The sequence below is a fragment of the Triturus cristatus genome, chromosome 7, assembly GCF_964204655.1.
Source record: "Triturus cristatus chromosome 7, aTriCri1.1, whole genome shotgun sequence".
Lineage (NCBI taxonomy): Eukaryota > Metazoa > Chordata > Amphibia > Caudata > Salamandridae > Triturus > Triturus cristatus.
Genome location: NC_140590.1, coordinates 658,269,331 through 658,286,083, shown reverse-complemented (window position 1 = coordinate 658,286,083; position 16,753 = coordinate 658,269,331). Strand labels below are relative to the sequence as shown.

General features: G+C 45.8%; 1 protein-coding gene across 1 annotated transcript in view; it reads left to right on the top strand.

Annotated features, from left to right (window-relative positions):
- LOC146810305 (actin-related protein 2/3 complex subunit 1A-B-like) overlaps positions 1-16,753 on the top strand; it is a 164,359-nt gene that overhangs the window by 68,394 nt on the left and 79,212 nt on the right. The window contains exons 6-8 of the mRNA XM_085617302.1: positions 6,743-6,949; positions 7,698-7,773; positions 10,994-11,187. Coding sequence (XP_085473428.1) covers positions 6,743-6,949; positions 7,698-7,773; positions 10,994-11,187 — 477 coding nt within the window. The remainder of the gene's footprint in view (positions 1-6,742; positions 6,950-7,697; positions 7,774-10,993; positions 11,188-16,753) is intronic.

Below are 16,753 nucleotides of genomic sequence, written 5' to 3'. Positions count from 1 at the left end.
CCGCATTATGGACTAAAAACAGTTCGCCTAGTGCGTTCGTAGTTTGGGCAAACAGTGTGGGTACCTCCTGCGCACTAATTGGGGGGGAATCTAAACGAGGTACAATATTAGCCATTATGGATTTTACCTCCAAGATCTTTCCCTCATTACCAGCAATGTTCTTCCAATTCAGGCGCCTACCATCGTTAGAGGGACACACTTCATGTGTTGTTCTCCACACGTGGGGGATTGGGGGTAGGGAGCATCCCATCCACAGAGGGGACAGAGACAGAGACAAAAGGTTGTGGTCACTGTGGATGGACGGCAAGACCACCATATACACCAGGTGAGCCCACAAACGATAGTTCAGCAGAATATAGTCAATCCGTGAGGAATGCCCTACTCTGTTGAACGTATGGGCCCCCAATTGATCTGAATTAGATCTGCCATTAGTTGCTCTAAGGCCATGCTCCAAGCAAAGGGCATTAAGGTCAATGGCACTTTGGGTCCATCTTCTAATTGGCGTAATTTGTAACGGTGGAATACCTCTCCTTGCATCATCGTCTCTGGTGCCTAGCACATCGTCCACAGCAAGGGGTTCAAATGTACAGTTAAAGTCGCCCGCTAGCATGACGAGGGAATCAGCGCTACAATTTTTGAGTTCCTCGTCAATGCCAGTTGAGGGCAGGATGGACGAGCCACCCCGTGGGCCTCTGACGTAAATATTAAAGATTTCAAGCACTCTCCCTCCACATGGCCCTCTCACTGTTAGCCTCTGAAGGTCAGGAGACTTAGTAGCTATACATTTAATGGAGTACCGCAGGGAGATGCTTACCCAAATTAATAGCCCTCCTGAGGGGCGCCCCTTCCCTCCACTCGGTCGTATGGCAGGAACAAAATAGGTGGTATAACCCATCTTATGTAGAGGTTCCAAGCACCAGGTTTCCTGGAACAAGCAGATCCCAAACGGTTCTATAAATACATTCCAGTCTGGTATGCTTGTGTTCCGAGCAAGGCCCGCTATATTCCAGCTGGCTACCTTCAGGGACACACTGCCAGCCCCTCCCTGCCCCATTGCTGATTCACTTACAGGAGGGGCATTAGCAGTGGCAGTAGCCACCTCAATAATAGGCAACGCCACAGCATCCAGGATTAAAATGTCCCCCTCAACTGACTCCCTACTGAGCAGTGATGACGCGAGTGCTTCGGGTGAAGCCACCGGTGAATGCCCCCTAGAGATAGTTGGTGAAAAAAGGGTACTAGTAGGTGACCCCACCAACTCCTCTCCAAATATTAGACTACTAGCTAATCTCTCCCCGGGTGCCACGTTATGCATCTCCTGTATTGGGCAGATTGCATGTCAGTAGCCTTGCCAAAAACGACCATGCGGCTGACAAGGGGTATTACCAAATAGGCTAAATTGGGAGAGGCTTCCACGAATCTGTCTGCCATCCCAATCCTCCCACATAGGGGTTCCGGCTGGCCTCACTGGCAAATTAGGGGGATTAAAATAACTAAGGTCGTGGATGCCAATTGGTCCCCCGCTACCTGTTGGGCTATGCTCCCTCACAGGTCCACTGCATACAAAGCTAGCAACCCTTGGATCCTCAAAATTTACTATGATGCAATCCCCACTTATAGTTTTTTGCTTAGTACCAATCCAGCCAACTCTCCTTACGTGGATGATCCGTCCCTCCCAAAATTTGGGCAAGGGTCTGTTTTCTTTAAGCCAAAATAGGGTCTTGTTATACAGTTCAGCAAATGTCTCACGCTTACCCGGGCTGAGCACAGGCACCCCAGTCAACACGGCTACATAGGGCTGACAGTCAGGGGGGAGATTAACATTGTAGGCCCTCCCACCCTTAAGACCCTCACCTGTCTGCTGTGCATGGGTCTTTGCAGGATTAGCTGATTTAAGTGTTAAAGTCTCAGGTGTACAAGGGGCTACTGGAATGGCGTCTGAGGTGATAGAGTTTGCTTTGCCAGGGGTGCCAGAAGCTGTGGCACATGCCGACCTTTTACCTAAGATGTTATTAGCGACCTTAGGGGGCTTTAATTTCTCTACAGGCTTGAGTACTGATGGCCCAGGTTTCCTCGCTATCCCTACAGCCATAACGGTAGGATGCGAATTACCATCAGTCACCTCAGGTACAACTGGCTTAATGCCTGCTGTAGTAGCTGTGCCTTGTTTAACTATAGGGGTCTCCCTGCTGCCAGTTCGCCCCCCCGGCCCATACTCCCTAATTCTTAAATGCAATTTAATGAATGATTTTAGGGAGAAAAAATTGTCTAGGGTTGCCTGCTCCATTTTATCCACCCGCTCTGATAGCCCCCTGATTTTATCTAACACCGGGAGGAGTATGGATTTCATCATTTTCTCCATGTTTTCAATTAGGAGAGACTCTGGGGGTGAGGACGCTGCAAGGCCACCAGTCTGTTCTTCACAGGCACTAACCACTGGCCCTCCAGATGTACCCTCCCCCTTCTCTCCCTGTAGCGGGCTGGAATCCCGCCCTACTGCCTTACGTAAGCCACCCGTCCTGACGCCAACCCACCCAGGTCTCTTATGGTCTTTAACCATTCTACCTTTCCGTGGGGTAGACAATCTTTTCCTTTTAGTGGGGACTGAGTGTATTTCTGCCTGCACCACAAGGGCCGATGGTGGGGGCGACATCGGGTGAGTAAAAGGATTAGCCAAAGGCAACGAAGAGATAGCTGTCTCATTCGCCATTAGATCTGAGGCCAGATTGATAAGGCTATCAAGGAAGCTCAGGTTTTCATGCATGGTGAGAGATGTGAAACTTTACTACCTATAAGAGCTGTGTTTTGTGTAGACTGAGGAAAGGGGAATTGAGTGACAAAGTGAATAAAATGCTAATGGATTAATGTAAGTCACTATCAAGCATTCAAACCATTTGTCATGGTCAAATATTTATTGTTCTCCATTCAATATCTCTCCACATCTTTCACAATGCCAAATGCAGGAATGTGCTGACGTTGTTTGTCTAGTCAAAGTGTGAGAATGAAATGAGACTGTTGCACCATCGCCAAAGGTGGATGGATTAGAGGGAAAGAGGTTTCTCATTGTTTCCACACTCATTTTTCATAGAAAGAGGAGAGGCACAATTAGTTGATCATAGAAAGTCTGCTTCCCACAAAGAAGTGTCTGTGCTGTTCCATTAAAAGCAGATATACGCTTTAGGAAGTGTATTCATGATCAGATGCAATTATGGGAGCTGTGCTGAGAAGTGTTGGCGCAGTCTATGAAAAGTATTACAATCCAGGCAATTGCACTGGTAGTCAAGGCAGTCCTGCTGAGAGTTCTTGATAGAATCAATGAACGCCTTGGCAGCCATTTTGAGGAGTGGTGGACCTGGAAGTTGCAGTGCAGAACATGCAGTAAAAGAATGACTGAGGCAAACCTACAGGTATTTAAATGTAACTTAGCATCCACATTCAAAATCATTTGCAGTTTGCGTACCTGGTACTTCAAAAGCTAAGATATAGGGCTTCTATGTAATCAAGTCATGAACCCGACAAGGATGCCACTGTCAATTTATTTCCGGAAGTTGTTAAACAAAGTAGTATTTTCTGCTGAAATTTAAAGACTCAGTAGGATGGCATGAGCGATGGCGTTGATTAGGACCAACATCTCTAAGAAAATCAGGGCACTGACACTGCCTGTATCACTTGCCACCTAAGGTCCTTGACAGCCACAAGTAGCAATGATTCTGTACCAAAGGGGAGTCTCAACCTCACCTGGGAATTAATCCAGAATCAGGGTCGGACTGGCCTTTGGGGCAATCTGGCAATCCCCGAAGGGCTGGTCTGATAGGTCAGTGGGTGGGATGTTTTTGTTTTACTGTTTGAGGGCAAATATTATGGTCTGGTGGGACATTTTTGCACTCTTGATTTCCCTGATATTACCACAAACCTTGCCTGCAGCAAGCACAAATGTAAGCAATGTCCCACATCTTGGAAAACATGTGTACAGCATGTCTTTACAAATTCAAAATTGCTCTGATTTGTATATGTGGGCCATTGTTTTGCTATTTTATTGGTTAATGGGAGCCACTTTTCTTTTCAGTCCCTGTCCTACCCTGTCAAAAATCTTGTGTGATACTATCAAGAAGGTTCTCAGGTGAATGTTGGCTAACCCTTACAGGTCGCAGATTTATGGCCCTGAAGCTGACAGGGTCCTTATGCTCCATGTTAGACCTCGCTTTTACAGCGGGTTTATCCCCAGAATCTTCCCTTTGTGGCCTTCTGTTTCTGACCTGTTTTGGTTGGTTTTATGACTCTGGGCACTTTACCACTGCTGATCAGTGCTAAAGTGCATATGCTCTCCCTGTAAATTGTATGTATGGATTGGTGTTTTCATAATTGGCTTATTTGATTTACTAGTCAGTCCCTAGTACAGTGCACTGTGTGTGCCCAGGGCCTGTAAATCAAATGCTGCTAGTGGGCCTTCAGCACTGGTTGTGCCACCCACATAAGCAGCCTGTAACTGTAACTCAGGCCTGCCATTGCAGTGCCTGTGTGCAGTATAATACTGCCATGTCGACTTGGCAAGTTCATCCACTTGCCAGGCCCTAACCTTCCCTTTTCTTACATGTTAGTCACCCCTAAGGTAGGCCCAAGGTACCCCTGTGGGCAGGGTGCAGTGTGCATGAAAGGTAGGGCATGCCCTGGTGTGTGCGCCATGTCCTGATAGTGAAATGATGCCAATTTCGTTTTTCACTATTGCAAGGCTATCTGTTCCCATAGGATAGAATGGGGAGTTTGCTTATAACATCCTATAAGCCTAACTACCCCTGGGAACAAGGTAGGAAAATAAAGTTTAGTATGCCTGAACTCAGAATGTTAAAATGCATCTTTTAGTGAGGGTAATTTTTACATTCTGTTTTTGAAAATACAACTTTTAGAAAGTAGGTATTTTCTTGCTTAGCCATCCAGTGTGCCTCTGCTAGGATGTGCATTGACTGTCTGGGTTTGGAGTGACAGGGGCTGGTGATGTGCAGTGGCTCCAGTGAGTCTGGATGACTCAGCACTAGGCTGAATAGGCTGGTCTGCATTTAGAGTGGTGGGAGGAGTAGCACCTGCACCTAAATAGGGCTGTGCCTGCCTTGCACAATGATGCCTCTGCCCCCCTGTGGTTTGTCTGGAGCCAGTGCTCACACTGACAATGGAGGTTGTTGTGCACTTGCAAAGTGTCCCCCAGAACTGGTTTTGACTGGGCTTAAAGCCCTGGGCCAGGAGAGAACAAAGAGATTTGCTGTATAAAAAGAGGGACCCACACCCCAGACTTTTAGATCACTTCTGGAAATCAAGAGGAACCTTTGCCAAGGAGAAGAGCCAGACAATCTGAGGAGAAATACTGCCCCTGTTCTGTTTTTTGTCTGGGGTTGGCCTGCTGTGGCTACTGGTTGCCAAGGAAAGGGGAACGGACTTTGCTGTTTGCTGTGTCCCCTGCTTGAGGAAGATCTCCAAGGGCTTGAAACTGAGCGTGCCTCCTGTTCTGAAGTCTCAGGGACACAAAGACTTCACCACCAGCTCCCCTGAACTTCCCTGCTGGGAGCTCTGATCTTCTAAGAGGTGCCTGCTGTAGTTTTGGACCTCTGGAGGCTGTTTACTGCTGGGAGCTGGGAAAAGTAACGTAACTTCGAGAAGCGTGACGCATCCACACCTGTTTCAGATGCATTGCCGAAGAAATCATCGCAGCATCTGCCCACGGCTCTAGAAATCTCTGCACGCTGCATCAGGTGCCTCGATCTCCGATGTGCAGGATCACCGCACCGATTCTGACGCAAGGGCTGCTGTGCGGTTGCAAGAACCCACGCATCATCACGGATCGTCCCATCGCATCGAGGCGCCAAGTCTGTCGCATCGATGGGCGGACGCAGTAAGAAACCGACGCATCACCTCCCCACACAGTAAGGAACCGACGCATCACCTTCCCACACAGTAAGGAACGGACACATCACCTTCTCTCCGGTAAAGAACGGACACATCACCTCCCCTGCGCAGCAGTAAGGAACCGATGCATCACCTCGCCCGAAGCAATGAACCGACGCATCACCTTCCCAGCAACACTTTTTGTTTGTGTGTGCGACGCATCCAAGGTACTTTGTGTGAAAAGTGTTGCATCTGCAATTTGCTTTGAACTGAACTATTTCTACCATTTGAAAGTCATAGTTTTATTACTGTATTGTGGATTCTTGTCTTTTTGGTCTTGTTTGGTTTAGATAAAGAAAACTTATTTTTGGAAACTGGTGTGGTGTCTAGGTGTAGTGTTTTCACTGTATTACTGTGTGTATTGACAAATGCTTTACACAATGCCTCTGAGATATGCCTATCTGCTCGTTCCAAGCTACCAAGGCTATAAGCAGGGGTTATTTTAGAAGTGTATCCCCCTTACTCTGACTAGGAAGAAGGGTCCCTTCTAGGACAAAGGTGCAAACCATTGCCTACTATAGACCCCCATTTCTAACACTCCACTATGGATCTTTTTCAAAGTACGGGCATCGTGGCATGTTTAAATGCCAGAGGGACAATCCTTTCGAGAAGTTATACATTGATGATTCCTAACAGTTGATTATTAATAAAAGGAAGGTGATAGTGCCAAAATCTGGCCAGGCAAGAGCCTAAGGGAGGAGCAGAGTCTATATTTCAGTGGACTGAATAACATTACACAATGATTGTTTCATAAAATGTTTCAATATCATTTTTGACTCGAGTTTCTTCCCATTTTATTGCCTGGCAGAGTCTTTTCCGCCTATGTGAAAGAGATTGAAGACAGACCCAGCGCGACGCCCTGGGGCACCAAGATGCCTTTTGGCGAGCTCCTGTTCGAGAAGGGCGAGAGCGGCGGGTGGGTGCACAGTGCCTGCTTTTCCCCCAGTGGGCAGTGCCTGGCCTGGGTCAGTCATGACAGCACTGTCACCGTGGCCGATGCTGCAAGAGATAAGGTGTAAGTATATGCCCTTCAGGAGGTTTGTCTGCATGTATGTTTTGGGGTCACAAAGGGGTCGGCGAGATGGAGCTGAGGAAGGTAGAGGCAGTCTCCCCCAAATAATGTTTACATTCAAAATTCACGCAGTTATACATAAAAAAATGTTTAAGCACGTGCATGACCCGTGGGCAGGGCAGCAGGGATAATTTAATTATGTGGTGTTTACCACGTAATTATGGATTTACTTTTTTTGCCATATAATTCATTATCTACTGCATAGTCAGCAAATTCCAAAATAATAAATTTGTTGTAGGCCAGACATATAGACAATTACTTGAAGAACCCACTGCACGTAGTACTGCATGGTTGCAGACTCTTTGCTATGGTTAATTGTTCACCTTTCGGCTGTTGATCGCTGATTTTAGTTGTTAACCTGCTGTTAAGGAGATGATGATTTTGCTTAGACTATATTAATGAGTGCCAAAATGTCAAAATAACACTGTCACATAATGTGTTGCGCTTAATGATTTGTCTTTTTTTGCTATATAATTTAACCAACCCTGGCGCACAATTGGTGTTCAAAACTGTCTCACTTTGTAAACACTGACCGCTTTTTAGCAACCCAATTCACCAATGGAGGCGACTTTTTCTCTGGTTTCTGGGCCTAAGGCCTATTCTGTGTTCCAGTCCGACCCCGGGCTCGATATTCTCTAGATATTCACAGCTCTTGCGTGGGAGTGAATGACTCTGACTTCTTTTTCTGTAGGGTGACCCAGCTGAAGACCGAGTTCCTCCCTTTCCTGAGCGTGATTTTTGTATCCGAGACCCAGTTCATTGCTGCTGTGAGTGCGATCCCTTATTTCCGTGCATGCTTTACGTGTGTTTTTAAGGCTTCGGTCCTGTATCCTCGGATACATATGCAGAATATCAAAATACTGCTCTCCTTTTCCACTTTGTAATATCAGTCATTAATACAGGATTGTATAAAGCATCTATTAATGAAGGGATACGAAGTTTCAAAGGCTGAATTTAAGAATGAAACAGTAAAGGCAATAGTGTCCAGCCCTGCAAAGCATCCATTTAGCATATCGGACTAGGACTGAGGCAGTACAGCTCTAATGCAGTCCCTGGCTTCTCCATCACTGAGAGACCTTGGAGTAGCAGTAGCTGCTGCAAGGCACTGAATGCAGCCCAAAGATATAAATGAGCCAGTCAGAACAGCTATGGTGAGTCCATCACCTCCCCTTGGCAGTCCAGCCAGAAAGAGAAACAAATATGGCCTCAGTTATCCTACCAGTCTGAATCCAGCCGGGAAGAGATCGAAGGGGATCCTGGAATTTAAGTTTGACGTGATTGAATTCTAAAGTAAGGAGGGTGGCAGAGGGGATGCAGTGCTGGTTGGTGTAAGGTGTATTTGATGCTGAGTGGCACATCTTGGATGCTTTGACCGAATTATCCCTTGTTCTGCTGGCTGATATCTTCCTCAGTGCAGAAAGATGAGGTCTCCCAGAACCCCAGAGGTGACTCTGGTGGGACGGGGAAAACAAGGCACAGGGTGGCACAGTTAAAGGTGAGAATAGTCAGAGGTACTCTTACAAATGTGTGACATTGGGCTAAGAAATAGCAGACATAAGATAAAACCAGGACGTTGCACTCAAGAATAGCATAAACAGTGCAGCATAATGATAGACTAATCCAACTACTTGGATCTCTGTAGATCGAGAAATAAGTGCTAAACCTTCACAAAGGGTAAATATTTTCTATCTTGCCCACTCCGTCTATTTACCCTTTTTCACTTGATGCCGGCACTACAGGTTACCAGGCAGCGGCGGCTCCTTCGCTAAAGAGGAGGAGCGTCGCCCGACTGCTCTGCGAGCAGTGTAAAAAGGAAAACGAAATCGATAATAACTAACGCTATTATCGTTTTAGTTTTCCTTCCTGCTCGGGTGCAGGGTGGGGCGGGTGGGCCGGGTGGCTAGTGCAGGGGGCAAGGGGAGGAGTGTAAAGCACACTCTAAAGTGGGCATGACGGTTTGGCCGGCCCAAGAGAACCGGTCAAACCGTCATGCGCACTTTGCATCTCCCCCACCAGGCTGCATTACACAAACTAGTGAAGAACATGCAAAGCCTCCAAGCTCCTGTCTGAGTGCCGAGCCATGGTGCTCAGATCAACCACAATACTGCTTAAGGCAGCTTTGTGATTGGACATGGGATTCCGGGAGCCTGGGAGATGCCTGTTGCGGTGCGGAGGAGACAGAGCAGAGGCGGCAGCACCCGGCGGCACCCAGGTAAGTCTGTTTTTTTTTTTTTTTTGTATTCCCCGGATCTGCTCTCCCCCCTCCCCCTTTTCAACCCCATTCCTCACCCGCTCTTAGTAGACTCAATATATTGATTCAGGCTTTTGACAGCCGTCTCAACGGGTTCACTGTTCAAGAGAACAAGCACTAAAGAACATATCACTATTTCTCTGCTGGTAATGATGCATCCCCGAAAGTGTGGCACGTTAATTCAACTGTATATAAATTCATATACATTTGATTCTCTACTATAGAACGCCAAAATAATGTTAACTGAAATTTAGTTGTTATTTAGAGACTTCAAAAGTCCTAATAAGATGATGAAACACGTTAGATGTTTGATATATAATTATATGAAGAACAAGAACTATTGGAAGTTATGAAATATATGACTTTGTTGTGTGTTCTGTTTTCTGTGACTAATTGGTTCTTTGTAATATAACTATGTGAGCAAACGTGAAGCTACTCGTATCAATTCTATAATAGTGACCAAGCATGATCGATTCCTTTTGCACCCAAAGAAGCAGGGTGCCTTTTCAGAATAGCACCCTTACAGAAGACGCTTCCATTCTTTAATGGTAAAGTCGATATTTCATTTAGGAAGCCATAAGTGGACATCTGTTAAATTAGCCACTGGTGCCTGCATTGTCTGTCAACTCTTTCGTAAAGTGTGTGATGAATGACCTCCAGTTCAGAAGAAGCCCAACGAGGAAGTAACATCTTGTGAAAGTGTGTGGCTGACTCTATAGGTTAGGGTTCTGGGGTTATGTTGGGGCCTATATTGCTTGGTTCTGTGATGTGAGAGGCTTCGCTGTCTATGAACGTGATGGTGTCGATGTAGCTTTGGATAACTTGAGGAACGTGACATGGTTTGTGTCATGACACTTAGGGGCATATTTACAATAAAGTGGTGGAGCGTGGGTTAGCTCCAAAATAGCGAACCCCGGGCTCCGTCACTTTTGAAATGCAGGGATGCACCATATTTACAAAAATATATTGCACCCCTGTGTTTCTCCCTGCATTGACGCTAAATTAAGCTGCCTAGTGCCAACACAGGCACCCTTGCACCATATAGTGCAAGGGTGCCTGCGTTGAAGGAATGATTGTTTATTGTTCAGAAAGGTGTCCCTTCCTGCACATAAACAATCCAAAATGGCGATTTGTAACTTCTATTTACAGCACACAAAGAAGTTACAAATCGTAATTTTTTAAATGATTGATTATGTGCAGGAAGGGACACCTTCCTGCACTTAAACAATCCTTCATGGTGTTTTGCAGTTTCTATGTGTGCTGCACAATGCAGCACACATAGAAACAGCAACAACTAGGAGCAATAAAGCATTTCTCTTCGTTTCGCCATGTTAAGACCAGGTTTTCCCTGGTCTAAATTTTGGTGCTGCGTCCTATTTACGCCACCCTTGTAAATAGGGCGCAGCGTCAGAATCAATGGGAGTTTCAACAGAATGCCCACGGGCAACACCCGTTGCCCACCCTTCTCACGCTAAGTATAGTGTGAAAGGGTGCATTATTTACAGGGCGGCGTTAAGCCTCGTTAAGTGGCTTAATGCGGCCTTGTAAATAAGGCAAAGCCCCTATCGCCACAGGAATGTCACTCAAAGGGGCGATAGGGGCTTGTATATATGCCCCATAATCTGTAGTACATTCTTAAAAGTAAATGGCATCAATCGTCATTAGAGTCTTCAGCCCATCAGGACAGTCTCTTTTATGTACAGTAGTAGCATGTTGACCTTGCATCCCCCTCGCAGGGCCACGATTGCTGCCCCTACCTCTTCACATACAGCAGCCCAGACAACATCGAGGTCATTGGGAAAATCGGGGGCCAGAAGCAGAGCTCGAGGGGGAACATGTCCGCCATGCAGCACTTCCGGAATCTGGACAAGAAAGCCACAGTCGAGAGCGAGGATCCTGCAGTGGCCACACTCCACCAAAACAGCATCAGGCGAGTTTTCATTGGGATGCTCTTTTGGAAACTTTTGAAAGTAACCTAATGTTTCTTGGTTTATTTGTAAAATTGTTTTCCTATATATTTATAAAAGTGAGAAGTGATATAGCTATTCTTCACTATAAATGCCTTCACAGGCACCATCTGAAATACATGTTCACTGTTCTTCTTTGGAGTTCACTTTAACCCCTTCACTGAAGGGGTGACTGCATACACTTCGGCCCTAGAGCTTTTAAAAAAAACAAAAATCAGCATCAGTGTGTTCAAACACAGGTACCTCTATGTGCACTCATACAAGTATATTTTTGCAGCTCATTCAGGGCTATGTATTGGTGCAAACATTTTAGATGTATCTCAGGCAGCCTGAACATATATTAATAAATATGTGGAGATGTTTTAATGTTTTTTTTACCAAAATTGCTGAATATATTGTTTTTCTTAAATGAAAAAAACACAAATTGTGAAACGCTAACCACGAAAATAATGTTCAGAATGTCTGGAGTCTGGAAATACTAAATGTATGTGGCCTTTTGTAAAGAATGTAGTGTATAGAATTAATTATATAATATCACTGCAGACCACTGCATTGTGTTAGTATGACTGTTATTTGATGACTAATAACAAACTAAAGACTATATGGAAAGTATAAAAATGACATATTTTCTAATTCTGTACTAACTAAGAAATCTTAGCGGCGCAAACTGGAACTCTCTTGCCTTGACTAGCTGGCCCGGAGAATGTGCTGAACAATATATTGTCTGGGTAGATTAGTGAGATGACCAAGTTTCGGGATGGACTGTTTCCATGATGAACAGGGTCAGTACTGATCAGCAGTGGGTGGGCCTCTGTCTAGAGTGGCACTGTGAGTGGAAAACGATGGATAGGAATGCTACCCCAAGTCATTGCCACTGGTTTGACTTTTGCAAGCGTTAATCCCATCCCTTTTTGGGTGTTTGTTTACTAATAGCATGCCTAGAAATTTGAGACTGACAAAGCTTTCCTGTCCTACTACTGTCAATGACTGTGTATTTCAAAAAGTAGTACAATTGCACCAATTCAAGGAGATCTTTTGTGGTTGCAAATGTAGTATTTTGTTTCATAAACCAGGCACTATATGGGCCTGATTCACAAAGGTAACTTATACTTGTGAGTAATTATTGAAGATAAGACAAGGAATCTCTAAGTTAAATAGTCGTTATTAGTAATGCAGAACAACATCTCCAGGTTGCCTCTCCAACGCTCCTCCTGGCACTGACAGTTATTCCTCACATAACATTCTAACACCAACACCCTGCAGGCGCGGTGCGTCCATTGGGGCGTGGGGGCGTAGCCCCCCCGCCCGCGCCGCGCCCGCAGCTGCAGCTCCCTCCTCTGTGACTGTGAATGTCCGCAACCGCAGCTCCCGAGTCCTCCCTCTGTGAATGTCAGTCAGCATGACGTCGGACCGTGGGCGGTCCGGTGTCATGTTGACTGACATCATTGTCAGACGCCTTTGGGAAAGGCAGCACAAGTGCGCATGAGTGGGCATGGAGCTTAATTTTTTACTCCGTGCCCAGTCATGCGTACTTGTATTTTTGCTGCCTTGCGCATGCCCATTAGGAGCCCCTCGGTCTCCTAAATGGGCAGGCGGCGGGCGAGGAGTAGGCTGTGCCGTCAGCCAATCAGTGGCGCTGCTGCAGCGCCAGGATTGGCTGAGGGCCGGGTTGCGTCACGTGGACGTGGTGTTCTGGACCGTTTGAAGGGGCAGTCGCAGAGAGGCGCCAACGCGGGCCTGGACATGAAGAAAAGAGAGTAATGTAAGAATTGGCTGCACGAGCGGAGTGTGTTTAAGGAGCCCTCATAGGGAATGAATGATGGCCGAGAACCAGGGAGAGGACGGAGGCAGCCGACAGGTAAGTGAACTTTTTTTTAACCCCCTCCTTCCTCCCTCCCCGTCCCACTACCACCTCCTGAGAGCAGCTGACCCCTGCGTACTGTATTTAATATTTTGTTCACTCGAAAGCTCTCTGGTTTTCTGTCAGGGACGCATTGCGCAATATGCCTTAAAGTGATGTACAAAACTACAGACAGTGTAGGTCAGCCTCGCAATGTCCTCTATTCATTTAATGGGAAGCAATCTATACCGCACGGCGAGCCTTTGAAGAGAGGAAAAGTGGTAAAAGCACCGTACACAGTTTTCTGAAATGCAGTTATGTTCTGCATTCAGTACTGTCTTTACGTTGGAAAAAGTTTTGTTTAAAAATCACGGTCTAAAGTACTGGGGTATGGTTAGGAAAATTCACTTGTGTAATGGCTACAGATCTGCTTTTCTCAAAGCTTGCTTTCTTGCACCTTTATCCAGAAAGATTAAAAATAAACAATTTGTTAACTGTATGTGCGTGCAGACGTTTGGTGTATACGTGTGAGCTTAGCTACTGTTGGTGCAGCAAGTGGAGTCTGCCGAGGGGTCCACTGAACCTATACAATGCTGTTTTTACCACCCCAACAGCAGTAAAGGGGACCATCTCCTTGCTTCCCCCATGTACCCATAGCATCCTTGCTACACTACTACGTGCGTGGAAGCATTTGTGTGTTTCAGGAAAATCGTCAGTGGTCACATGGTTTTTAAAAGATACAGAGCCTGTTCGTAAAAAAAAGTTATCTGAAGAAGACTCTAAACAGGAAATCATTCTACCTATTCACTACAGTTCCCATGATTGAACGCCCCAAACTAAAAAAAACATGAAATGAGAGTGACCTGCCACTGGAATTGCAGCTCACTCACTAGTAAAACACGTTAGAGCCCCCTCCTGATGTGATGATATGCAAGTTGTCTACCGCTCCAGTGTGCAGTTTTAGTCTTAGCCATGGTCACTGAAAGTGAGTTGAATTTTCTGATTATCTAATACTTTAAATGCCCAGTTTCTCTCAATTTCAGAGAACCCCCTAACAGTGCCCTCCCCTATGTACCCTCTCCCTGCATTCACTTGCAAATTGTGTGTGTGTGTGTGTGTGTGTGTGTGAGAGAGAGAGAGAGAGACAATCAGGCTTGCTGGCCACCGGATCCCAAACACTTGCGCCCTACCACTTTCAAATGTCACCAGCCGCCACTGACACCCTGTCCAGCATTCCATTTAGAATCTACCAAGGGGACAAGCATGAGGGGTGTTCAGAGGCTGAGGGAAAACAGGGAAAGACAAGAAGGAAAAAGGGGAAAAGGGGAAAAGGAAATACGAAAGCAAGATTACAACAGTCATTTGCACTCTTGAGTAAGTTCCCAACTCCACCTCCAATATTTCTTTATTTCCGTTGTTCACCATATAAGAGCAAGCTCCAACATGTACAGACAAGTTAAAATAATTAAAATAGTTTAAAAAGAGAAGATATAACAATTCATCTGATATAATGTGTTTTAAGTTAAAAGGCAATAAAAATCAGCAACAGGCAAGACCTTAGTTTTGCAAGTTAAGGAAATTTCTCCTGACATACCACATGAAATTTAAAAAGCGTGACACCGAAACGACTATATGTGAATCTGTGTTGTATTTTAGGATTCTAAAGGCTTCAATACAATGGGTGGTGTCTAAGTTTTTACATAGCTGGACTAACCATCTCTGTCTTGCTGTACTGTATCCTGGACAAGAAAAAAACACATGGAGTTCAGACTCATCACACATATTACAGGCTGGACATCTACTTAAATTACCCCCTGTCCATTTACATGTGAACGCACGCAGGGGGAGGCAACTGTGTCGAAACTGTACATATAATTTCCTGGCTAGTGCCGGGCGGACTGCATCCAGGCAAGCCTCCAGCCTGCAAGTGTCTAACTTCCAGGAAGAGTGATGTGAGGGAGCCATGAGGAGATTCTGTTTGAAGTTTTGCGGATAGACTGCGCCGGTAGCTGGAGATTTGTGACTTGCGTGGTGTACTCAGGCATGCTGTATCAAGGTTATCCCATAGTTCTTTTAGGCCTATTTCATGGAGGCCCTCCCTGACCTATCTAAACCATGGCAACTTCACAGAGCCGGAAAGTCTCAGAATTTCTAATAACTCTAATCTGTATTCTTGAAGCTCCGATGTAGCCCAGAGGCGAGGCCAGAATATTAATGGCCTGCAACCAATTTCCTCAGAAATGGATCTCACCCCTAGATCCATACGCAGTCAAACCAGGGGGGAGCTGATCGGTAGACTGAATAGTTGTCTGAGGAATTTGTTCTCGGTGATAACCAGGGGCCTAAGGTTGGAGTGCCCCCAGAGTTCAGCCCCATATAGGGCTGCACTCCTGGCCTGGGTTTTGTATATCTCCATTACCGGGCACACTGGTTTCGGGGATGTTTCCCTAAAGAACTTGGCCAGGCCACCTGTGGTTTGTGTAATTTTAAGGTTAGATTTGCTGATTTGAGCCCCCCAAGTTATATTCTGTGTGAGAGTTAGTCCCAAATAGTCAAATACAGAGACCTGCTCCAAAGAGCTGCCATTCATGTGCAGGTTTGGACGTGTAGATTTACTGGGGTTAAAAACCATGAATTTGGTTTTGTTGATGTTAATCTCGAGACCCCTAATCCTGCAAAATTCGCAGAATCCATCTAGTATTCTATAGATACCCATTGGTGACTTAGAAAGGAAAAGGGTATCGTCTGCGAACATCATGGCAGGGATTTGCTTAAGCTCAATTTTCACAGCTTCGATGTCCTTGCAGGCTCTGAGCGCATCAATCAGACCGTTATTGTATATGCAGAACAAAGTGGGGGCAAGCACACATCCCTATGTGACTCCCCTGTTTACAGGGATGGGCTGCGTTAGTTCCCCATTTTTCCCATATCTAATTTGGGCATAGTTTTCATCATGTAATCTTCTCAATACATTTAAGAGGTAAATAGGTAGTCCCAAATCGCTTAGTACCTTCCATAGAGGGTCTCTAGGTACCAAGGCAAACACACTCTTCAGGTCAACAAAGACCAGATACAGGCTACCCCCTTCCAGCTGGACTGTTTTCCAATAAAGAAGCTGGAGCCTGAAGATCTGGTCTATTGTTGAAGTTTTTTCCCTGAAGCCTGCCTGCAAGGTCGTCAAAATCTTTTGTTTTTCCAACCAAGACTGCAGATGTTCTAAAAGAACCCTAGCGAAGATTTTCTGTGAGACATCGATCAAACTGATCGGTCTATAGTTTGCTGGTGACAAAGGAGATACCTTCTTAAATACCGGGATAATCTCGGCACCTAACCAAGTTGCGGGAAGAGCCATTCCCAGTAAAATTGCATTAAAAATTGTCCAGAAGTACGGGCCCCAGATCTTGGGTTCAGCCCGATAGGGGTCCCCTGGAATCTTGTCCAGACCTGCAGCCTTGCCAGGGACACATTTATTTAAGGATTTAAAGACTTCAGACAGGGAAATCTCGGGGGTGGCTGTCACCGGCCCCAAATGGACCGGGGTTGCTGGGGTCTGACTACTCTCTTTGCCTTCTGGCGGGGCATAAAGGGCTAGAAAATGCTCTCTCCAGCATTCAGCCGCAATGTTTGGCTCAAATGCAGCTTGGGTGTTACTACTACCAGTGGTAACGATGTTCCAGAATACTTTCATA